Raw genomic sequence first — 25,472 nt, forward strand, 5'->3', positions numbered from 1 at the left:
AGACAAAAAGATTTTATTCTCACAAATGGTTGTTTATAGACTTTCAGACTTTTCTCGCAGTTCTGACTTTTTCTCAGAATTGTGTGATATAAACTCAGAATAACAAGAAAAAAAGTCAGAATTGTGAGACAGTATTTTTTCTTGTAAATGCGAGTTTGTTTCTCGGAATTCTTTCCTTTTTTCTTGCAATTCTGACTTTTTTCTCAGAATTGTGTGATATAAATTCAGAAAGAAAAAAAGAAGAAAAGAAAAAAAAAGTCAGAATTGCGAGATAAAAAATTTTGTTTTCTTGCAAATGCAAGTTTGTATCTCAGAATTTAGACTTTTTCTCACAGTTCTGATTTTTTTCTCAGAATTGCAAGAAATAAACGTGCATTTCTGGCTTTTTTTCATAATTGTGCGATATAAACTCAGAATTGCAAGAAATAAAGTTTAAATTGTGAGACAATAAGTCTTTTTTTTTCTTGCAAATGTAAGTTTGTATCTCAGAATTCAGACTTTTTTTCTCACAATTCTGACTTTTCTCAGAATTGCGAGAAATAAACGTGCAATTCTGGCTTTTTTCTCAGAATTGCGTAATATGAACTCAAAACTGCGAGACAAAAAGATTTTTTTTTTTGCAGATGTGAGATCCTGTCAGAATTCAGCCTTTTTTTTTTTGCTATTCTGTCTTTTTTTCTCAGAACTGCAAGAAATAAAGTCAGAATTGCAAGACAAAAATATTTTTTTGCAAGAAATAAACTTGCATTTCTGGCTTTTTTCTCAGAATTGGGTGATATAAACTCAGAATTGCAAGAAATAAAGTCAGAATTGTGAGACAAAAACATTTTTTTCTTGCAAATGCAAGTTTGTATCTCAGAATTCAGACTTTTCTCACAGTTCTGACTTTTTCTCTCAGACTTGTGAGATATAAACTCACAATTGAGTCCAATTCTGAGAGGGAAAAAAGACTGATATGTTCTCAAAATTGCAAGATACAAACTCGCAGTTCTGACTTTTTTCCTTAGAATTGTGTGATATAAACTTGCAATTGCAAGAAACAAAGTGACAATTGAGAGAATTGCATTTATATATAGCAATTCTGACTTTCTTGCTCACAATTGCAAGTTATCTCACAATTCTGAGAAAAAAAGTTACAACTGTGAGTTTATATTTCACAATTCTGACTTTATAACTCAGAATTGCGAGTTTACACTACCGTTCAAAAGTTTGGGGTCAGTACATTTTTATTGTTTCTTTTTTTTAAGAAATTAATACTTTTATTCACCAAGGATGTATTAAGTTAATAATTAAAAGTTTAATAAAAGTTCATAATAAATAATTTACATTGTTATAAAATATTTATATTTTGAATAAACACTGTACTTTTTAAACTTGTTATTCATGAAAGAATCCTGAAAAAAAAAAAATCACAGGTTCCAAAAAATATTTGGCAGCACAACTGTTGATATTATCCAACATTGATCATTCTAATAATAAATCCACATATTACAATGATTTCTGAAGGATCATGTGACACTTAAGACCGGAGTAACAGCTGATAAAAATTCAGCTTTTCATCACAGGAATAAATTCTATTTTAAAGTATGTTATAAAAAAAACATTATTTTATATTGTGAAAACATTTTGCAATATTACTGTTTTTTTTTCTATATTTTTAATCAAATAAATGCAGCCTTGATGAGCATAAGAGACTTCTTTAAAGACTATTACAAGTCTTACTGACCCCAAACTTTGAACGGTAGTGTATATCAAACAATTCTGAGAAAAAAAAGACAGAATTGCAAGTTTATATCATGTAATTCTGAGAAAAAAGTCAGAATTGTAAGATAAAAAGTCACAGTTTCCTTTTTTAATTTTTTTTATTCAGTGGTGGAAACAGGCTTCCATAAATAAATACCCTTTAACCTGCAGTCTAAAAGGAAAAGTACTTACGATCACAGCCCACTATGTAAACATCAACATCAATGCGTAGAAATTCCTTTAAGGCCTGTAAACAGAAGTGTATGTGGTTCATTAGAGATGTTTTCAGATTATTAAACTAGAATTGCATGCTGTGCTAAGAGATTAGGAAAAATGATTAAATAAATGACTCTTTTCCAGAAAGAATACAACTGCCGTACCGCTTTGAGACCCTTCAGTGCAGATATATCCAGGAATGATACGGCAGAGAAGTCCAGGACCAAACTGTGGATGTTTACAGGAGGGACTTGGATGTTGGCAGGAAGTTCTGCATTCCAGTTCACCTGGATTGGAAGATCTGAATAGTCTGTGGGCTTGTCTAGATCCTCCATGTTGCTTTCATCCTCTGAATCTTCAAAGGGCGTAGAGCACACGGCCTGTAGTCCGTTCTGTAGCCAAAAGAAAGTTACTTTTAGTAGATAGCTAAATGATAAGATTAATAAATATAGTCATCAAAGCACTGGAAGCAGTACAATATTGCGTAACATTTATTAAGAAGTCCTTGAGTTTACTGCTGTCATGTTTTAAAACTTCAAGACGTACTGATGTTAAGGTTAGCACCCCTGTCTTGATCAGTTTCCTAATCTTCTTCACTGCCTTGTTCCTCTTCCTCAGGATTCTCAGAGGATTAAAGCCCACCTGCAGGTTAAAGTGAACAGGTTAGATTGCTATTATGCACTGCAAAAAAGGCTTATCTTAGTTTTTTTGTCTTGTTTCTAGTCAAAATATCTATAAATTCTCAAATCAAGATGTATTTAGTAGATGAGCAAAATTACGGAAGATTTTTAGTCTTGTTTCCTGGGGGAGAAAAATCTAGATTAAGAAAAAATACTCTTAAAACAAGATTGTTTTTCTCACCCAGCTGGGAGATTTTACTTGTTTTAAGTAAAATAAGAGTATTTTTTCTTAGGTCATTTGCTTATCTAGTAAATGTTTAGATATTTTGACTTGAAACAAGACATCATGGTTATAATTACTGCACTCACAGCATCCTTCAGTTTGTCCCTGAAGAAATCGATGTTTGCGAAGAAAATAGGAGATGGGATTCTGAAAATCTTCACTCCCTCTGGCTCATAGATCTGTAGGAGATTCAGAAAGACAGAAAATGAAGCCAAGTGCTTTAAACTGTCCAAATCTTAGTCATCATGTGCATTGATACACCAAGTAATAGAAGTAACACATAATGAATTTGAACAAAGAATATGAGCAAAGAGGATCTGTCTATAGCACACCTACATTGACATAGTCCTTGCGATCTCTGTAGATATCTGTCCCTGAGATATTAGCCAGGACACTGCAGCGTGGACTGAAGATCAGATAAGATAAATAGATTATTATCAAAATTAATAAATAAGAATAGGATAGTGATTTCTTTGTTTAAGTCACAATATTTTTTAAAGAAACAGTAAATATCTATACCATATTCAAACTGTACTACAAGTCAAAAGTTTTTGAACAGTATGATTTTTAATGGTTTTTTTAACAAAGTTTCTTCTGCTCACCAAGCCTGCATTTATTTGATCTAAAGTACAGCAAAAACAGTATGATTTTGAAATATTTTTTACTATTTAAAATAACAAAATTTCAAAATGTAATTTATTCCTGTGATTTCAAAGCTGAATTTTTAGCATCATTACTCCAGTCACATGATCCTTCAGAAATCATTCTAATATTCTGATTTGCTGCTCAAAAAATATTTTTTATTTTTATTATCATTATTATTATGTTGAAAACAGCTGAGTAGACTTTTTTCAGGTATCTTTGATGAAAAGAAAGTTCCGAAGAATGGCATTTATCTGAAATAGAAATCTTTTGTTATAAATGCCTTTATCATCACTTTTGATCAATTTTAAGCATCTTTGCTAAATAAAAGTATTAATTTCTATAATTTCTTTCCCACAAAAAAAAAAATATATATAATATATATATATATATATGTATATATACAGCCAAAGTACAGCAAAACAATACGGAAATATTTTTACTAATTAAATTACTAAAAATTAGTTTTTTATTTGAGTATTTTTTTTTAAATGTAATTTATTCCTCTGATTTCAAAGTGATTTCAAAGCATCATTACTCCAGTCACATGATCCTTCAGAAATCGTTCTAATATTCTGATTTGCTGCTAAGAAAACATGTATTATTATTATTATTATTATGTTGAAAACAGTGGAATAGAATTTTTCTCAGGTTTCTTTGATAAATAAAAAAGTTCAAAAGAACAGCATTTATCTAAAATAGAATTCTTTTGTAACGTTATAAATGCCTTTATCGTCACTTTTGATCCATTTTAAGCATCTTTGCTAAGTAAAAGTATTAATTTCTATCATTTCTTTCCCAAAAAATAAAAGTTATACATACAGCCAAAGTACAGCAAAACCAGTAAAATACAGAAATATTTTATACAACTATTTTAAATATTTAAAATAGTTGAGTACATTTTTTAGGATTCTTTGATAAATAAAAAAGTTCAAAAGAACAGCATTTATCTAAAATAGAATTCTTTTGTAACATTATGAATGTCGTTATCATCACTTTTGATCAATTTAAAGCATCCTAAATAGAAGTATTAATTTCTACAATTTCGTTCCCAAAATGAATAAATAAATTATACTGACTTCAAACTTTTAAATGCTATGGTGTATAATGCTACTTAAGCTTTTTATTTTAGATAAATGGTGTTCTTTAGATCTTTCTATTTATCAAAGAATCCTAAAAAATGTACTCAACTATTTTAAATATTGATAATAATAATGAAAATGTTTCTTGAACAACAAATCAGCATATTAGAATGATTTCTGAAAGATCATGTGACACTGAAGACTGGAGTAATGATGCTGAAAATTTAGCTTTGATCACAGGAATACATTACATTTTAAAATATATTCAAAGAGAAAGCAATTATTTTAAATAGTAAAAATATTAGAAAATATTACTGATTTTACTGTATTTTTGCAGGCTTGGTAAGCAGAAGAGACTTCTTTAAAAACATTAAAAACCTTGGTGTTCAAAAACTTTTGACTCCTAGTTTAGCTCCCATTTTATTTTAGTTTATTTTTTTTTTTAACTTACAACTGAGCCCTGAAGACCACGGTGAGGAGCTCCAGTCCAAGACCAACAGCAAGTCCTAAGTCCAGCCCCAAGAATATAGCTGCCAAACAGGTCCCCACCCAAACAATCTGGAGGACAACGACAGAGGGGGACATTACACCGAGTACAGAAATCAGTGATTTACCACTGGACGGATAAAGGTAAATTGCCTTAGATACATTTAAGAATGTAAATTTAATTTTTTAAGAAGCTAAAGTTTGAAGTCTGTTTGTCTACTTGGATTACCTTTTTCTAAAACCCCTTTTTTGCATTTAGATATAGAAGTCAAAGATATAGAAGACTCTTACGCAGTCAGGACGGTCTTTCTTCCACAGGTAAGGGACTGTAACCACTTGCATCAACATCCCCTTCAGGTTCACAATCACCACTGCACCCAAAAGCGACTGCAAACACACAACTCAAACATTTATCTCAAATCACAAACACTTTTACTCCTGTTAAATCCAATATGTGTGTTTAAAGGATTTACACTTTGAATATGATTCCTACCTTTGGTAGAGGATCCAACAAAAAACCTATCCCCAAGATCACCACCAGTACGATAACAGCAGAGACCAAACCAGCTACCTGAAAAGTACATTTTTAAAAAAGAAATTAACACTTTTATTTAGCCAGGATTTATTTGACAAAAAGCAGAAGCAAATACATTTATGTTACATATGATTTCTTGTTTTAAAAAAAAAAAAAAATGTTCTTTTGTTGTTCTTCTATATATCATCTTTACGTTGTATCATGGTTTCTGCAAAAATACTACTGTTTTAACATTAGGAATGTGATTAGGAAAATTAATTAGGAAAATTAATTAGGAATGTTTTTTTAACCATCAAATAAGCATATTTAAATGATTGCTGACACTGAGAAATAAATTACATTTTAAAATATATTAAAAAAAAACAAAAACGAATTTACTGTATTTTTGATCAAATAAATGCATGTTGGTGAGCATAAAATAGCATAAAAAGTATTTTGACAGTAGAAATACACTACCGTTCAAAAGTTTGGGGTCAGTAAGACTTGTAATAGTCTTTAAAGAAGTCTCTTATGCTCATCAAGGCTGCATTTATTTGATTAAAAATATAGAAAAAAAACAGTAATATTGCAAAATGTTTTTACAATATAAAATAATGTTTTTTATTTTAACATACTTTAAAATAGAATTTATTCCTGTGATGAAAAGCTGAATTTTTATCAGCTGTTACTCCAGTCTTAAGTGTCACATGATCCTTCAGAAATCATTCTAATATGTGGATTTATTATTAGAATGATCAATGTTGGATAATATCAACAGTTGCGCTGCCAAATATTTTTTGGAACCTGTGATTTTTTTTTTTCAGGATTCTTTTATGAATAACAAGTTTAAAAAGTACAGTGTTTATTCAAAATAAAAATATTTTATAACAATGTAAATTATTTATTATTAACTTTTAATAAACTTTTAAATATTAACTTAATATATCCTTGGTGAATAAAAGTATTAATTTCTAAAAAAAAAAAAAAAAAAAAAAAGAAACAATAAAAATGTACTGACCCCAAACTTTTGAACGGTAGTGTATGTTATATTTATGGTCCCATTCTGTTTATTGTATTATTTACAACATGTCTTAACTTTTTGGGAACGCTAGAGGTCAGTATTTTTCTGTTGCTGGAACAGATGCAAAATCGTATTTTTGCGTTCCAGCCAAGAAGAAAAGCTTGCAAACAGTTTGAGCTGTTTACCTGTGTTTTTCCTCCAGTGCTTTCTTGAACTGCACTTCTGGAGAGGGCCGTGCTGGCTGCCAGAGACTTGAACGCTCCTCCAAAGATGTTGCTTGCCCCAAAGGCAATGAGTTCCTGCGTGATTATATGTGTCATTGCAGATGTTCTTCTATAAACTGTTGTTTGTTGCATTTTAAATGGAATATTATTCAGGGCTTACTTGATTTCCGTCTATATTGTAGTCGTGTTTTACAGCGTAGACTTTAGCCACTGCAAAAGCCACGGCAAATCCCACAATAGCTATTGGGAAAGCATCCATTGCTGTCATCTGGAAAACCTGCAGGCTGGGAGCGATTGGGGACTCAAACCTGAACAGATGAAAATATGTGTATTTTTTTATGCCACCTACAGTTCTCTTCAGTTGCTATGCCTAAAGAACCTAAAAAAAAAAATATATATATATATATATATATATATATATATATATATATATATATATATATGTATATATATATATATATATATGTATTATTTTAATTTCTTTTTTATTTATAGGTGGGTCAAAGACGTTAGGATGTCAATATCAAAAGAAATTTACAAAAGTGATTTTATCTCCATTGAAAGCACATTAAATGTAAGTAAAGTGTCTACTTTTAAGGTTTCAAATAAGTTTTTGTTATTCAGTGTAACAATATTTATGTCAAAATTCAAACAACATGCTTATTCTGACTTGTACATATTAAAATATATGGAAGAATAAGGGAGCATATTAAGTTTTAATGTGTTTTAAATTAGTAAAAAATTCTTACTGACAAATGGGCAAAATCTAGGATAGTGGCAAATTGTTAAAAAATGTAAAATTACAACTAATTAGTATTTGGGGTGAAAGTAATTTGTCTTTTAATGTCATAAATTGATTTATGTCTGACAAGATTGTTACACTGAAGGACATTTTAGTGGGTGTCTTCTGGAAATTAGGGAAAAATGTATTAGATGTATTTTTTGCTCAGAAAAACAAAAACAAAAATGGAATTAAATTAAACAAAACTTTTTACGAAAAACAACAATTTAAAGCAGTATAACACTTATAATACTAAACTAAAAACATGATTTTTAAAATATATCTGCAAAAATTGTTTTGCAGATAAACTTGTATATACAATGCTGTTTAAATGTTTTTAAAAACGTCTCTTATGGTCATCAATGTTTCATTTATTTTATCAAAAATACAGGAAAAAAGTAATATTGAATATTTTTGCAATTTAAAAAAACAGTTTTCTATTTAATATACTTTAAAATTTAATTTATTTCTGTGATGCAAAGCTGAATTTTCCAACCTTGACCTTACCTTTCAGCAGACATTCACAATAGTTATTCATCTTTATACCATTATAAAGTCTACCAACTCTTATTGATTTATATTTTCCAAACTACTGTATCATGCCAAACACCGTATCTGTTAATATTTAAGTGCATACGATTTTCAAATATATATATATATATATGGAACCTGTGATACTTTTTTTAGGATTCTTTGATGAATAAAAAGTTAAAAAGATGAGCGTTTATTAAAAATATAAATCTTTTCTAACAATACAAGTCTTTACTATCACTTTTTATCAATTTAACATCCTTGCTGAATAAAAGTATTAATTTGTTTCAAAGAAAGAAAGAAAAAATGTAATGACCTCAAACTTTGAACAGTAGTGTATAGTTTTACAAGGATTCCTATTTTAAATAAATGCTGTTCTTTTTAATGGTTTATTCATTAAAGAACCCTGAAAAAAGAATCACAAGTTCCAAAACAAATTCCAAGTTCCAACATTCATGTGACATGAATGTTGGAACGAGGAATCATGTGACACTGAAGGATCATGTGACGCTGAAGACGAGCAGAAAAGACTTCTTTAAAAATTAAAACAATTAAAATATTACCGTTCCCAAACTTGTGAATGGCAGCGTATATATGTATATTTTTTGAATCAGTATGTCCCGTCCCCAAAACATATTTCACTGGTTCTTTAAATCACGGCTTATTAAATACTGTTTTAAAATATTCTGAAGATTGTAATGCTTACGTGTTCGGAATTTTCCCCACCACATCCACTCCGTGTTTTTCGCTGAAGTCGAATGCGTAGGAGACGCCACATGCTATGACGGTCTGTTGGGAAAAGTACTTTTTAATGATTATGACATTGAAAATTTGCTTTGAATGCACAAAATAAGATGAGGACTTGTGTAAAATCGTATGCACTTAAATATTAACAGATACGGTGTTTGGCATGATACAGTAGTTTGGAAAATATAAATCAATAAGAGTTGGTAGACTTTATAATGCTATAAAGATGAATAACTATTGTGAATGTCTGCTGACAGGTAAGGTCAAGGTTGTAAGCATAGAAAAGGTTCACTCAACTTACCATAATGACTTCTATGGGGATAGGCACTGGCAATTTTGACTTAAATCTTTCGTTGATCTCCTTTACGCCCAACACAGCCACCATCACCACAATTGAGGTGACCAGATCGTGGATATTCGTGGAGGTGATCTGGGTAAAAACGCTCTCAAGAGTCTGCAGAGAAACCAAAAAACACAGATCGTTTTACACTACAAACGCTCTTGAACTCAAGATAAAGTTGCGGTGTCTGCAATCTGCGCAATGTGAATTATTTTACCGAAATGGGAGGGATCATATAAAATGCATGTTATTTTGTATTTTAATACTGACCTGAAGAAGATATTTCACATAAAAGACATTGACATATAGTCCACAAGAGGAAATAATAGTTGAACTGATAAAAATGACCCCAATCAAAAGTTTCATAAAATTTAAAAGCCAAGCTTTTGTTAGGCAAGTTAAGCAAGAAAAAATGTCTTATCACCTACATATATAATAGCCAGTGGTCCGCTGAAACCTGGCACAGTCAGTCCTAGTATAAACTTGAGCTGGGAAACCAGGATGTGAATAGCAGCTGCAGTGGTGAATCCGGATATTAGAGTATCTGACAGGTACTTGACAATGAAGCCCACCTGCAGGAGCCCCATGCCAAGCTGGAAACAAAAAGAATGAAGATAAGCACTGATCTGATTGAAAACAGACAGTTTTTAAGTTTTATATTTAGAGGGTGGTTGATGTACCTGGAATAATCCCACTAGGAAAGAAATGGAGGCAGACACTAAGATTCTCTGTTCTTCTTTCGTCAGGCCCTCAAAAGCAGTTATGTTGGCAGGCGGACCCTCATCGGGCACCAATCTGGTCACTGCTGCCCCCACCATGAGACTCAATACAGGGAAAGATCCTGGTGTAAAGAACAGCACTAATAGTGAGTAGATGTGCAGTATATTAAATGTCATCTGTCATCTATCACCTGTTGAAATAATAATCGTATTAATAATATTACATTATATATAGCATTATTATTCATATCTGAACATATGAAGCATATATTAATACTATAATTGTCATTTTTTCTTTGAATGTCAGGATATTTTAATCTTGTTGCACTGAAATAGAAAAGAAGCTGCACTTAATAGAAAATAGCTGGCCGAGGATGTTACCAAGATGACCCGTTTTAGTAATAATATTAATAATGTGCAGTGATTATATAATATAACATTTCATTTCACACATACATGTATACAGTTGATGTAAAAAGTTTAGCAGAATCTGCAAAATGTTAATTATTTGACCAAAATAAGAGGGATCATACAAAAATGCATGTTATTTTTTATTTAGCACTGACCTGAATAATATATTTCTCATAAAAGATGTTTACATATAGTCCAAAAGAGAAAATAATAGCTGAATTTATAAAAATGACCCCGTTCAAAAGTGATTCTTAACACTGTGTTGTTGTTTATGAGTCCCTTGTTTGTCCTGAACAGGGACAAAATCCTTCAGGTCTCACAAATTCTCTGGTTTTTCAGCATTTTTGTGTATTTGAACCCTTTTCCAACAATGACCGTATGATTTTAAGATCCAATGTTTGTTTTTTGTTTTTTGTTTTTTACAATTGTCGTATGTGACTATTACAGAAGGTTCAAACGCTCACTGATGCTCCAGAAGGAAACACAATGCATTAAGAGCCGGGGGTTGAAAACTTTTGGAATTTTAAGATCAGGGTAAATGTAGCTTATTTTGTCTTCTGGGAAACATGTAAGTATCTTCTGTAGCTTCTGAAGGGCAGCACTAAATAAAAAAAATATATGATATTTAGGCAAAATAAGAATGTCAAATCTTCATTCTGTTCAAAAGTTTACACCCCTGGCTCTTAATGCATCGTTTTTCCTTCTGGAGCATCAGTGAGCATTTGAACCTTCTGTAATAGTTGCATATGAGTCTCTCAGTTTTCCTCAGTGTGGAATGGTGGATCTCAAAATCATACAGTCATTGTCGGAAATGGTTCAATGCGCAAAAATGCTGAAAAACCAAAGAATTTGTGTTCTTCAAGTCAGTACTAAATAAATAAAATAACATGCATTTTGTATGATCCCTCTTATTTTGGTAAAATAATTAACATTTAGCAGATTTTGCAAGGTGTATGTAAACTTTTGACCTCAGCTGTAAAATAAATATTGTATATTATTAAATATTACTATTATTATTATTGTTTTATTTTTTAATTGAAAGTGTATTTATTTAACCTCAGAAGCAAAATTGGTCAGAAAAATAGCAGTGTTCTTTGCACTTTTATTAAAAAAAAAATAATTTTAGATAGATTTTTCTCAGCAAATAAAGTCCTGTGACTCGGTAAAAAATAACTATTATCTGCTTTTGTCGTAGTGTATTTTTCTTATATTTTATTAGATAAAAAATTTATAGTAAAATATTCTGTATGTAAAATATACTATAGAAATATATTTATTAATAACATTTATTAGTATTATTATGACTATGAAGCAAGTCAGAGTTTTTTTTCTATTAAAACATAGTTTTGATCATTTTGGAGATTTTAATCTTTCTCCAATTAAATACAAAAGAAGCCACAGAAGCTGTGGAAAAAGCTGGCTAAGGATATTATGTCTTCGAGGTACTACTGTGCCAAATCTAAATTAGAGGCTAATAAACTCATTCGTACCACTATTCGGACGGTGCCACAATAAATGTTAATGGCATTATAGCGTTATATTCAGACTGTTTTGCAACAGTCCTGGTGTGTCAATGACACCATGTTGTTTGTCTCATTCATGTAATCTGTTCACAAGTGTACTCACCAACAGAAATGTGTCGTGAGGTGCCCAGGAGAAAATACATGATGACTGGGAAAAAAGCAGCATACAGTCCATACCAGGTAGAGATGGATGCCAGCAAACTGAAGGCTAGTCCTAAAGGAATTATACTAATAATTATTAACCACATCCTTGTAGTACAATTACATAATCATGATCTAATTTGATTAATATACCCCTTATCAACACCCCGTTCACTATATTTATCTTAACTCAGGGCTATCACAAATGACTTTTTTTTTTTTTTTTTTTTTGAAGTCTGAGCATGACATAAGGTAAAACTAGTTCAGATTTTTATTAAAAAATTAGAAAATCTCAAGCTCTTGATATCTTACTGTACATGTGCGAAAAATTATACTAAATTTTGATGTATTTGTCAGCCAACTTCTTAATCTGAAACGCTTCCTTTGCTCAATATGTATTGCCTTTTTGGACTATCTTCCAATGATGTTTATGATTTCATCAACTCAGTTCATAGATAAATGCACTTTTCACTTATTTTGACACATTTTGTCATATTAGTTATCTCATAAAAACTACGTAGACACCCAAATCAGTCACAGAACTCAGTTCATAAAGATAAACTATTGTGTTACATTCTTATGGCCTGATATCATATTTCATTTAATAGCATGAGTCTGTTTCAAGAGCTTATATGGTGAATGTTCCTGGTAAGTAATTTTCAATAAGAGCTTCATACGATTTTACCTTGTAGCACAGAAACCAATCCAGTGCTGATTCCAGACACAATGTCATTCAACAGCCAGTCTTTGATTGAGTAGATTTTCATCCATCCAATGATAGGCAGCAGAGAAACAGTAGCATTCTTTGCACGTTTAGAAGTACAACTACAAACAAATGATGATAAAATTAAAAATTCAGATTATTTTCTCAGCAAATAAAGTGCTATTACTGACTAAAGAGAGCTGTATCTGTTTTTGTCAGTGTAGTTTTGTATTTTATTATATCTAAAAATAATATAGTTCTATATATAAAATATACCAAACACCTGTCAAAAGTTTTTGAACTGTAAGATTTTTTTTAATGTTTTTTAAAGAAATCTCTTCTGCTCATCCAGCCTGCATTTATTTGATCCTAAGTACAGCAAAAACAGTACAATTTTAAAATATTTTTACTATTATAATAATTGTAATTTATTGTGATTTCAAAGCTGAATTTTTAGCATCATTACTTTATTCTAGTATTCTAATATTCTAATATTCTAATATTCTGATTTGCTGTTAAAAACATTTATTATTGTTATTATTGTTGAAAACAGCTGAGTAGAATTTTTTCGGGTTTCTTTGATGAATAGAAAGTTTAGAAAAACAGCATTTATCTGAAATAGAAAATATTTGTAACATAAATGTCTTTATCATCACTTTTGATCAATTTATACACACACACACGCACACACATATATATAGTGTATAATGTTAAAAGCTTTTTATTTCAGATAAATGCTGATCTTTAGATCTTTCTATTCATCAAAGAATCTTCAAAAAAATTTACTTAATGTTAAATATTGATGATCAGCATATTCAAATTATTTCTGAAGGATCATGTGACACTGAAGACTGGAGTAATGGTGCTGAAAATTTACCCTTGATCACAGGATTGATTGACATTTTTAAAGATATTCAAATAAAATATTTTATTTTAAATAGTAAAAGTATTTAAACATTTTACTGTTTGTGCTGTACTTTGGATCAAATAAATGCAGGCTTGGTGAGCAGAAGAGACCTTTAAAAAATATTAGAAATATAAACTTTTGATTGGTATTTATATATTCATTATATAGTAGGAAAAAAAAAAGCTAAATAAATAAAAAAAAAAAAAAAAAAGTAATTTCTTGCCTCTAATTATTACGAATTTCTCTGCGCTGCTTCATAAATGTTAAGAGTTCAGGCTTACGTGAAATACTGTATAACATGATCCAAGAGTCCTTTGTGTTTCCGACAGACTTTTGCATGTTCGTCTTCAAAGGCGTCTTCTGAGTAGAGCGGCCTGGTCACTGAATACCTCTGCGTTAAGGGTCGGAGCATTTTGCGCCAGTAAAACGGGGAAAAATCCTTCTGATCTGTGTGAGGTAACCAAATAAATTGAATTCATGAATAACTGCTACAACTCTGGCAGCTGTCAAGCTGGATCTGTTGCATTTGTATTTATATTGATAAATATGGAAATGTTGTGTAAGATGGAGTTTACTATGAGTAAACATCATGCAACTACACAGTGTGAGTTCATATGATATTATGTGTGTGTCCACCTTCACATTTAGCCTGATATCTGTAAGATACAGTATCAGTAGATGTTTCCATGGGATTTTCCACAATTTAAGATATTTAGGATATCAAAATATTTATGCTAATTAGTTTTTTTGTCAGCAGTTGTGTTGTCATGATCTACAGTGGGTGGTCAGTCATTCATAACATTTAGTCTTATTATTTTTTTATCTGTAATGCTAGCACCTTTGATGGTTTAACAGTACTAGTCATCAACTTTATTCGTAAAATTAAGCATTTAGCTTTTTATTTACATCCTATATAGTTTTTGCTAGGGCTGCACGATAAATCGGATCTGAATAACTGACAAGCTACGCAAAAATTGCGCTCATAATCGCAGACGAATCGCATTCGATCATGAGCGCGATTTTGTGTAGCTTGTCAGTGATTTGCGGCTCTGTGTATTAATTGCCGCTCCAGCTGAACAGACGTGATGGAGATTTACTACTAATCAAAGTACCGGCTTTACTGACTAACGCGCCTGACAATCGGATGCGATTTATCTCACAGCCCTAGTTTTTGCCTTTAAATCAAGGCTCTGCAATGGAGGGATTCATGCATTTGAGTATTCATAAATTTTGTTGTTATTATACAAAGTAAAGTATTTATGCATGGTTATGGTGATAAATGTCAAATTTGCATATTGTATTTTATTAATAGTTGAAACTAAGTCTTTTATTTTACTTCATTTACCTCAGGAGTGTTTACCATGAGGTTGCGCGTGGGAAAGAAGAGGCACGGGGTGAGACCACTCAACGCTATCTCACGACCAATTCGTACGTATTTTACGAGGTGGCTAATTCATACAATTTTGTCATATACACCTTGGATGCATGGAGGGTGAGTAAATAGTGTAGTGCTGAGTCCCATCCTCAGCCTGCGAGATCGCAGATACATGATATTATCATGCTAATTTATTTCATTATTTTACATACTTAGTTTCATTGCCCGAAACCAGCTCCAGCATAAGGCTAAAAGCAGCCTAACATTATCAAAGAACATTATCACTGATCAGCCTAGCCTATTCTAGTGCAAGTTTATGCATTTTAAAAAAACACTCGTGTTATAAGTGAAGATATCTACCCTGTATGATGAATGAATTTCTTGCCACACACTGCACACATCTGCAGCGCGTTACGGCTCCGACGCGCAACCGGAGTAGGTCGTGGCTTCGGCATGTGTTTCGACCCCCTGTACTGCACACGTCTGCGGCGCACTACTGCTCTGAAGCGGCCGCTCTAGTCAATGCTGAAGCGGCTCTCAGCGCTGCATCACTAAAGTTTAGCTAATCCCCCACCTCATCCCTGCACCTGCACCCCCCCCCCAACAATTCAAATTTCCGTAGGCGAGATTGTGACTTCATTGCATGCGGAAAACAAACGCTGTAGTCCAAAGGAGCCGTTCGTTGTAGTTCTTGGAAAGAGATTTTTTAAAAACGAAATATCTCCCTTTGGAGTGGACTTTGAGATTTGTAACTTTGTAGATCTTTTTTTGTGCCCAAAGATCCACAACACACAATGACTAAAATTCAAAAAGTGAAAAAGCATAATAGCACCCCTTTAAAAATAAAGGTGCCATTCAGTCAAAGGTTTTTTAAAGAACTATCTTTCGCCGCAAAGAACCTTTTGTGGAACAGAGATGTTCTTCAGATGTTCAAGGTTCTTTATGGAACCATTTAGACAAAATAGGTGGAATCGTGAAGCACCTGTATTTTTAAGAGTGTAGACCCCAGTGATGGGTAGATTTAGGGGTAGATCAGCGTTTGTGAGCGCAGCACTGCTTTGATTACAGTCGCTACCAAGAAAACTACTAGTTTTGCTGCTCCAAAAGCGCCTTCTGCATTCTGCTGGTGGAGACTGAATTTGCATTCTCAGTCAGCACATCTGATGTTTTTTGTTCAGACCAATGAGAAAAAATCAGGTGATGTTTTTACGCATTGTTGTAAGTGTGAATGTACATATGGTAAATGTGTTGTAAAAAAATATATATCTATATCTATCTATATCTATCTATCTATATATATATATGTGTGTGTGTGTGTGTGTGTGTGTAAACTACACATATATACATATAAACATTTACACACATAGACATACTTATTAAAAAAGAAAACTGTTATTTTTTAAATTACAAAATTATTTCACAGTAACTGTATTTTTGAAATATGTAGCCATGGTGCACCTAATACACTTATTTCAAATACACAGAAAAAAAAAATTATGAACCCCAGACTTTTGAACGTGCATGTTTGCAATATTATAATCCTACCTGTTCAGTGATGTATCAAATATTTCCAATTCACTGTCCCTGTTTGCTTCCTAAGTTGCAGTGGTCTGTCTGAGATTGTTAAGACCATGCCCATTTATAAATTGCTAAACTTATCATGTCTGTAATTATTAACAGTTATTACGATACCTTCTTTACATTACCAGCCACATCTCCGCCTTATCCATGACCATTGTTCTTTCTGATAAAAACCTGGCAAAAGCCAACTGCTTATCCATTACCTCCTTTAATCCTCTCATACCTCGGAAGACAAATCCTTTTGATATTGCAGATATTAAATGCGTAACAGGTTAGCTTGAATGTAGTTCATTTAAAATGTTTAATTAAAAATAAAAAATGTTGGATATGACAACTTTTTTTATTGACGTTAGTTTTAGTTTTAGTCAGGATGCTGACTGGACAAAACGGCATTTTGATTGTTCTCAAGTAATTAATGTATATTATCATTTATGACGTAAAACACCTTCTCACCTAGTTACTGTTTGTGCTGCGTCTACAGAATGATGTTCTATTATTGTTTACATGTCATAGTCTGATGCTTAATGAATTTATATTATAATAAATGTTTGTCATTAACCTTTTTACGAAAGCAATAAGGAACGTACTGAATTGTGTGTTGAGTAAGGTTATGATGTAGCTAGGCTAATAATGATAATATTTTTAGTACGTCACAGTGACATACAGTACACCTGATAAAAACAGTTTGTACAACCAAACTTCCTGTTACCCAACCTGATCTCCTTATGTTGTATTAGGAAACAATGTCGGAAAAGCGGCACAGTTCAATATAATTGTGAAATAGCATTAGAAATGGCGAACATTTGAAGTTTATTTTTGTAATTCTCTGAAAAACGTTGTGTCATCCTTTTAAAAATTCTTTTCATTTGACCAAATTACTCACAAATCCTTAACTGTGTATGATTAGTGATGTCACGTTCATTTATGTATCACTAGGGTTTTTTTGTTATTCAGAAATTTTTGGTACGGGTGTGTGTGAGCGTACACTTTTTGTGTAATATTAGTAATTCAATAAAAAAAAAAAATATATAAATGCATTAGACAAGTTAGGTTGTAAACAGTCAGTCACCTGCATTTAATTTTAAATATTGTGAAAATGTGAAAAAGTATTCATTACTTTATAATTTTGAATTTTATAAAGAATTATATATATATATATATATATATTTTTTTTTTTTTTTTTGATCCTAAAGCTAAAACAATACCCCTTCTTGTCTTAGGACAACAATAATGAACTTTTTTGGTCCACTTCAAATGTTGACTACTATATATATATATATATATATATATATATATATATATATATATATATATATATATATAGTAAAAACAAACCTGTAGTTTTATGAGTATGTTTTTCATTAAGAAACAAATTTGAATTGCTCAAAATAGATTGTATATTAGCATTATATAATACAGTTGCAAATTACATAATCCAGTTATAAATGTTTAACGCTGATTTTTATATTTTAGTTGCGGTTTGCTGCTTGTATAGTTTATTTTGTCTCCAGAAGTAAATATTTGGACACCATGTCCTTTAATCAAATTTGCGACTGAGTAGATCCAGCCCTTCTCTTACATCTGAACCTGCGGCTTTTATCATCAAATTAATTTATGCTTCTGTTTTCTTCAGGTCCAGTAGCTCGTATCAAAACTGGCAGCTCTTTGATAGAAGAGATTTGAGATGTATCTGTTACACTGGGAAACAGTGCAAATACTATTTCAGATAACTGCACAGATGAGCTGATGTGCAACTGTTTTTTATCAGTAAACTGACATGATAGAATATAACTTAAGATATCAAACACATATTTTCCATCAACATGCTTGTTGACCACATACAGACTTTAAGCTATAAATGATAACTAGGATAACTAATATAAATGCAATGTACATTACCGTTCATAAGTTTGGGGTAAGATTATTCCATTTTTTTATTTTAAACCAAGGCTGAATTTATTTGAAATACAGTAATAATGAGAATCATTATGGTTTTCAGGCTCTTGAAGACCACTGTTAAATTCATTCATGCATTAGACACAGTAGCAGCAGTCATGTACATTTTTATAGTACTGTTTTAATAATATTTACTTAATATAGATATGACATATTTTCTATACGTTTTCTACTATATCATGATTTTGGCCTTGTATCGTTATCATTAGATAATCTACGTGTCATCACTTAGGGGAAATGTATATCATTATGTATCAGTACACTAAACAGTTTTTTACAGCATTGACTTTACACCGACAGCCATAATAACTATCAAGACGATCAATGTGCGATCTTTGCAGATAAGACGTCAATCCTCACCGCGGCAATTAATCAATTTATTTTAACTTTCACTGCTGTCACTCTGACACATATTACAACACAAATCTCAATTAACATTTAATTAGTCATATATTTATTAGCAAAGGTGTGTCATTGACATTAAAGTGAACTGCTGTTTTGGCGTAAGCCTAAATCTGGTGTTAATCTCTTAGAAAACTAATGCTAAAAATCAGAGAAAAGAAAAACGTAATAAATACGTTACCTAACGTACCTTAGTAAATCCAGGGACAGTGGTCAGGGATCAGGCACGATTGTTTGTGGGTGCTCAGTTAGTTGCTAAATGTTTTAAGTGCACAAAAGGCCTCCTAGTAGAACAACGCAGGAAAGTCAGCAGAAGTGATTTTTTTGTTTCGCTTGTAATCCCTTTTATCTTGGGCAAACCACAAGTTAAACCCACCTCCCTTCTGTGTTTTTCTGTGGATTTTCTTTTCTATATAGATCAAGGTCAAGTTTCCTCATGTTTACCACTGTTTATTGCAATTGAACTTGTGCCATTTAGTCAATGTCTGTTTCCTCGAGGTCATGCACTCATAAATGCTGAACAAATTCATTTTGGGCATTTAAACTTTAGTCTTTATTTGTCCAAGAGAATGGACAGAAAAATATTTTCAAGATTTTTTGCCCAATTAGATCTTACTCCTAATACCACCTGCTTCTGACTAGCAACAATAATAGCAAATTAAAATTCACATTTTATAAATGAAAGGCTGTTGGTTTATTAAAAAGTGATAAACCGTTTGATGTGCTCCACTCCAATTTCGATTTGTGATGGGAAATATGTAAGTATGCTTGACTCTTTCAGATTGACATTACTAGTTTCTGGCTATAGCGATATCCAATCTAAGAACAAATCAAGGTCAGCAGACTGATGAAACACACAGACACACCACAACATATTACAACTATTTCTCATCTGATTTATTTCCACATATCACATTCCTCTTCAGTAAACAGTTCTTAACAAGAAACACAGATTTAACGTGTTCGTCTATCAAAAATAACCTTGATACTGATAAACAGGGCAGGCGTCCACAAGATCAACATCCTGGCATTCGTATCTTGTATTTGCCTCAAAAACGAGGCTGTAAAAATGAAAGCACCACCTGCTTTTTAACTTTTCCATTTGGTGTGATTTTTCCACTTCAGATCACAGCTCCACTTTCAGTCATCCCAGGTCATGTCCTGACCTACTATCAGCAAATGAATTGGAAGGCAATCACTGTCTTTCCAAGTGATTCTTAACAAAAGTATTTGTTTCCTCAGTTTGAAAGTCCATAAATAGCCTAGACATGAAAGAGAAACACTTGTTTGATAGCTTGTTGATTTATATTGTCTGATAAGATTAAATTAACCGAAGCCATAAAATAAAATCATACGAGATGCTCACCAAGTGCTGGTTGTCATAGGTCTCAATCAGGTCTTCATCTTCAGTAAATGGAAGTGGCTGTTTGTCGTCTTGCAACTGTGAAATCTAAACACAGATTAAATAAATAAATACATATCCCCCTTTCATAATCATTAAAAATGCTAATTATTTTACCAATAAAATAAGTGGGATCATACAAAATGCATGTTATTGTTTATTTAGTGCTGAAATTAATAAGATAGTTCGCATAAAAGACGTTTACATTTAGTCCACAAGAGAAAATAGTAGTTGAGTTTACAAAAATGACCCGGTTCAAAAGTTTACATATGCTTGATTCTTAATACTTTGAATAGTTAAACTGTCTGCTTTTCTTTTAAAAAAAGTCCTTAAAGTCCCACAAATTTTTTGGTTTTTCAGCCTTTTTGAGTATTTGAACCCTTTCCAAAAATGACTGTATGATTTTGAGATCCATCTTTTGACACTGAGGACAACTGAGAGACTCATATGCAATTATTACAAAAGGTTCAAACGTTCACTGATGCTCCAGAAGGAAAAACGATGCATTGGGAGGGTGAAAACTTTTGAACAGAATGGAGATTTGTACTTTTTTTCTTATTTTGCCTAAATATATATATTTTTCATTTAGTACTGCCCTTCAGAGGCTACAGAAGATAGTTACATGTTTCCCAGAAACAAAATAAGTTAAATTTACCCTGATCTTCAAATTCAAAAAGTTTTCACCCCCCGGCTCTCAATGCCATGTTTCCTTCTGGAGCATCAGTATAATTGGTGCCCAAGAAACATTTCATATTATCAATGTTAAAAAACATTGCTGCTTGATATTTATGTAGAAACCTTGATAGATTTTTAGATAAACAGCTTAGATTAAAGCAATCTACAAATGTCTTTACTGTCATTTATTATCAGTTCAGTTCGTCCTTGCTGTCAAAACGAAACTAAAATGTATGTATTAGTAGTTAAAAAAATAGTATGGTGAATTTGCATAAATTGGGCTGCTGAATGTCAGAAAGTGGGTTAATTCACTATGAATTATATATACTGCACAGTATGCCGTTCAATAGTACAGTAGTATTCCGTTCTGAACAAAATCCATGATATCTATTGTGTTGCATAATATTACAACTGGCCACTTAATGCATCAGCATGTGCCGAAACATTCATTTTATTGTATCTTGTTTATCTTGGATCTTTGTTTATCAGGATTTACAGTCCCCCAGATTATCTGGCTCAATAAACCAACAAGAATTTTATCAGTCACCTCCCAAATTTGTTATCATTGAGATGCTTCATTATGAGACGACTGACTCACAGAAGATCTGCGTGAACTCTACTATTCACCATGTCCTTTGTACAGAAAAATATTTTTACTGTAATATTCAGTCTCCCCTGTTAATCTATTAATTTTACCTTCTCAGCTAATGGATCCTCTTCATTTCCAGTGGAGGTTTCCAGCTGGATGAAGAGAATGGCGTCGTGGACTGAGAGGAAGAGAATGTCTCTGGTTACCTCCTCATCAAAGAAGGACAGGGCCTCCATTTTCCTGACAAGCTCACCTGTGATATAAGGTCCCTTTAGATTATTCACTGTATCATAACTCATGTATAACTGATAAGTGGTGCCATTATCAGGCTGGAGTTTATAGCGACAGCTTATACCAACATACTGATATACCGTCAGGTCATACCATCACAGCCTGCGATGTAGACGCTAACCCCAATTCGCATGAATTCCTTCACGACCTGTGAAGATGTGAAAATGACAAATTAGTTACTACTTATTATTTACTCAGCCTCACATCAATTCAAGTTTGTACAATGAAAGTCTTTATCCAAAATGTTGTCTTTTGTGTTCTGCAGAAGACAGATTTGGAACGACATGAAGGTCAACATGATATTGTGGTCATGCGTTATTGCAGTGAAACAATGACTCAACAAAGAGCAATAAAGATAACGCACCAGTTTGAGGGACTTGGCTGCTACCACGTCCAGGAATGAGACTGCAGAGAAGTCCACCACGAGGCTGTGAATATGGACCCTGGGTACCGAAACACTGACAGGCAGCTCCGAAGTCCAGTCTACCTCAACCTTCACCTCTGAGTCTGGCTGAGATGCCACTTCCTCCAGCTCTTTTTCAAAGGCTTTGTTTTCAACTCCCAGTGAGGCCACTGGCACCAAACCATCCTGTATAGGGCGCCAGATATGGAAAAGACCAGAGTGTGGTGTCATAAACTCAGGTTGGTGATAAAGTTTGTTCTTGAAAAGCATTGCAGAAAGATTTACAAATACATTGCCAGGCTGTTGTGCACAATGTACCTCTGTAGCTTGTAGTTTTCCTTTTTTGATGAGTTTGTGAATCTTCTTCAAAGCTTTATTTCTTTTTTGAATACCCGCACTGCATCAAACCCCACCTGTAAGAATTACTAAGCATTACACCACACCATATTTTTTCAAACCGTATATCATATAGTTTATCATTTTAGAATTTAGAATTAAAGCAAAGTAAACTCACCTCATCTCTCAACTTTTCTTTGAAGTAATCAATATTTGCAAAGTATATGGGTGAGTTGCATTTGAAAATCTTTATCCCAGGAATTTCATTAATCTGGAAGTTTTGGAAAATACCTTGTTAATTTAGATTAAAAAAAAAACACACACTCTAATATATAAATATAAATGAATGAATATTACACTACCAGTCAAAAGTTTTTAAACAGCAAGATTTGTAATGTTTTTTAAAGAAGTCTGTTTTGCCCAACAAGCATGCATTTATTTGATCTAAAATACAGCAAAAACAGTACAATATTTTTACTATTTACAATAACTGCTATTTAAATATATATTGCAATATAATTTATTCCCCTGATCAAAGCTAAATTCTTCAGAGTCACATGATCCTTCAGAAATCATGATAATATGCTGACTATTGAATAGAAAGATCCAAAGATCAGCATTTATCCGAAATAAAAAGCTCTTGCAACATTATACACAATACCATTCAGAAGCATGGAGTTATTTAAAAAAAAATTATAGAAAATTAATACTTTCATTAATTTTAGAAAGTATTTTTTATACTTTTATATAGCAAGGATGCTTTAAATTGTGACATTTATAATGTTACAAAAGATTTCTTTTTCATATAAATGCTGTTCTTCTGAACTTTCTATTCATCAAAGAAACCTGAAAAAAAATCAACGCAGCTGTTTTTAACATAATAATAATAATAAATGTTTTTTTGAACAGCATATCAGAATATTACAATGATTTCTGAAGGATCACGTGACTGGAGTAATGATGCTAAAAATTTAGCTTTGAAATCACAGGAATACATTACATTTTAAAATATATACAAATAGAAAGCAGTTATTTTAAATAGTAAAAATATTTCACAATATTACTGCTTTTGCTGTATTTTAGATAAAATAAATGCAGGCTTGGTGAGCAAATGAGCAAAAGAATTCTTTAAAAACATTAAAAATCTTACTGTTCAAAAACTTTTGACTGGTAGTGTATATATGTGAAATGTAGCAGTTACTGATTAACAACAGCTTGAAAATCTTACGTTTTTGTAGTCTTTCATGTTTTTGTAGATATCAGTATTTGGGACATTTCCAAGGGTGGCACAAGAAGGGCTGAATGCAATGAAATAAGAGAAACCGATGTATTATTAATAAAGTTTAAACTTAAAATACATGTCTTTAAAAACAAAATTCACCATTATTTATTTTTCAAAATTAATTTACATTTTGAAACTGCTGTTTAATAACACAGTGATTATTCTTATAATAATGCCCTTGTCATTAATGATATTTAAACTCATAGTTTGAGTTAGGGCTGTCAAACGATTAATCGCGATTAATCGAAAACAAAATAATAGTTTGAGTTTGCCTAATATATATGTGTGTACTGTGTGTAATTATTATGTATATATAAATATTTACAAGTATATGTATGTACTATAATTTTTATATAATTTATTTTATATATAAATAATATACACAGTACACACATATATTAGGCAAACTTAAACTTTTATTTTGAATGTGATTAATCGCGATTAATCGTTTGACGGCCCTAGATATCAATGAGCAGTTGTCACATTTCTCAACAAATATAACAAACTAACAAACAAAAAGATTTTATTTGCTTTGTCAAATAAAATTGTAACCAGTTATCTGTACTTTAAGCTTAAGCTTGCTTTAATATCCTTAAGTCTGTGCTACTTACAACTGTGTTCTGACCACCACTGTGCCCATCTCAAATACCAGACCAGCCAGCAGACCCACATCTAAACCCAGTACAATAGATGCCAGGCACGTAGCTATCCAGATGAGCTGCAGAAGGAAAAGGATTCATATGCACTCATTTCAACAAACACAAACTGCAAGTATAATCATTTTGTACAAATAAAATGGTTCACATGATTGCATTTGCTCAATGTAATCAGAGCAACGCTAATTAATTGTTATGATGTTACAGCTTATCTTGTTTTGTTAACTGTTTTTCTGACAGTACTCATCTCATTCTGGTCATTTATCAGGCTTGTGATGGCACTTACACAGTCTGTTCTGTTCTGTCTCCAGAGTACAGGCACTTCAGAGATCTGCATGAACATGCCCTTCAGGTTGGCTATGACAATGCCAGCCAGCACTGACTGTAGGACAGAGAAGAATGAGGAAGAGGAAGAGTTGCATGAAGTGTACTTGACTTTAAGATGCAAATGGGTCGTTTTCTCTATTAAAATAATACACTGCACCTTCTGCAGAGGCTGAAGAAATGGCCCAAGGGCCAAAATCACTATCATCACCATCAGAGCTGAGATGATACCAGCGACCTGTGACAGTAAGAGGTGGGAATAGTTAAACAGGGAGTACTGTTTAAACAAACACACACACACACACACACACATGTGACAGCGCTGGAGTTAAAACGTGTGCATTTTACCTGACTCTTTCCCCCAGTGCTTTCTTGTACTGCTGTTCGTGACAACGCAGTGCTGGCCACAAAGCTTGAGAAACAGCCTCCGAAAATGTTGCTGACGCCAAACGCTATCAGCTCCTAATGGAATAAAAGTGCAATAAACCAGATCAGGCCATTTATAATTAATCTGTAGCAATTAAACACAAGCAATGCACTTACTTAAAGTATCTACTGAACAACAG

General features: G+C 32.2%; 2 protein-coding genes and 1 long non-coding RNA gene across 6 annotated transcripts in view; 1 reads left to right on the forward strand and 2 right to left on the reverse strand.

Moving 5' to 3' along the window:
* The window catches only part of slc26a3.2 (solute carrier family 26 member 3, tandem duplicate 2), a 20,337-nt gene extending 1,064 nt beyond the window's left edge, over positions 1-19,273 (reverse strand). Inside the window, exons 1-18 of one of the 3 annotated variants that reach the window (XM_051107544.1) lie at positions 19,139-19,273; positions 13,916-14,081; positions 12,710-12,849; positions 11,987-12,097; positions 9,911-10,071; positions 9,659-9,823; positions 9,192-9,344; positions 8,850-8,932; positions 6,992-7,139; positions 6,793-6,906; positions 5,566-5,643; positions 5,364-5,459; positions 5,038-5,144; positions 3,199-3,268; positions 2,949-3,041; positions 2,506-2,601; positions 2,124-2,351; positions 1,936-1,990 (exon numbers count right to left, since the gene is read on the reverse strand). In XM_051107544.1, coding sequence (XP_050963501.1) covers positions 1,936-1,990; positions 2,124-2,351; positions 2,506-2,601; positions 2,949-3,041; positions 3,199-3,268; positions 5,038-5,144; positions 5,364-5,459; positions 5,566-5,643; positions 6,793-6,906; positions 6,992-7,139; positions 8,850-8,932; positions 9,192-9,344; positions 9,659-9,823; positions 9,911-10,071; positions 11,987-12,097; positions 12,710-12,849; positions 13,916-14,046 — 2,029 coding nt within the window. In that variant the 5' untranslated portion in view covers positions 14,047-14,081; positions 19,139-19,273. Of the gene's footprint in view, positions 1-1,935; positions 1,991-2,123; positions 2,352-2,505; positions 2,602-2,948; positions 3,042-3,198; positions 3,269-5,037; positions 5,145-5,363; positions 5,460-5,565; positions 5,644-6,792; positions 6,907-6,991; positions 7,140-8,849; positions 8,933-9,191; positions 9,345-9,658; positions 9,824-9,910; positions 10,072-11,986; positions 12,098-12,709; positions 12,850-13,915; positions 14,082-16,554; positions 16,629-19,129 lie in introns of those variants that run through there. The other 2 variants (XM_051107546.1, XM_051107545.1) reach the window with 2 other exon arrangements.
* LOC127163957 (uncharacterized) lies at positions 14,805-22,295 on the forward strand. Of its 2 annotated transcripts, none has more exons than XR_007827562.1 (3): positions 14,805-15,062; positions 21,730-21,879; positions 22,171-22,295. It is a non-coding gene; the product is annotated as an uncharacterized LOC127163957 (long non-coding RNA). The 2 variants fall into 2 exon arrangements; XR_007827563.1 differs by having other exon boundaries at positions 21,754-21,879.
* Positions 19,836-25,472, reverse strand: part of slc26a4 (solute carrier family 26 member 4) — a 12,336-nt gene continuing 6,699 nt past the window's right edge. The window contains 13 exon segments of the mRNA XM_051107543.1: positions 19,836-20,210; positions 20,315-20,398; positions 21,722-21,867; positions 21,999-22,053; positions 22,270-22,494; positions 22,627-22,694; positions 22,697-22,721; positions 22,823-22,915; positions 23,873-23,942; positions 24,538-24,644; positions 24,869-24,964; positions 25,067-25,144; positions 25,255-25,368. Coding sequence (XP_050963500.1) covers positions 20,187-20,210; positions 20,315-20,398; positions 21,722-21,867; positions 21,999-22,053; positions 22,270-22,494; positions 22,627-22,694; positions 22,697-22,721; positions 22,823-22,915; positions 23,873-23,942; positions 24,538-24,644; positions 24,869-24,964; positions 25,067-25,144; positions 25,255-25,368 — 1,185 coding nt within the window. The 3' untranslated portion in view covers positions 19,836-20,186.

This window comes from Labeo rohita, chromosome 4, assembly GCF_022985175.1.
Source record: "Labeo rohita strain BAU-BD-2019 chromosome 4, IGBB_LRoh.1.0, whole genome shotgun sequence".
NCBI classification, from domain to species: Eukaryota; Metazoa; Chordata; class Actinopteri; order Cypriniformes; family Cyprinidae; genus Labeo; species Labeo rohita.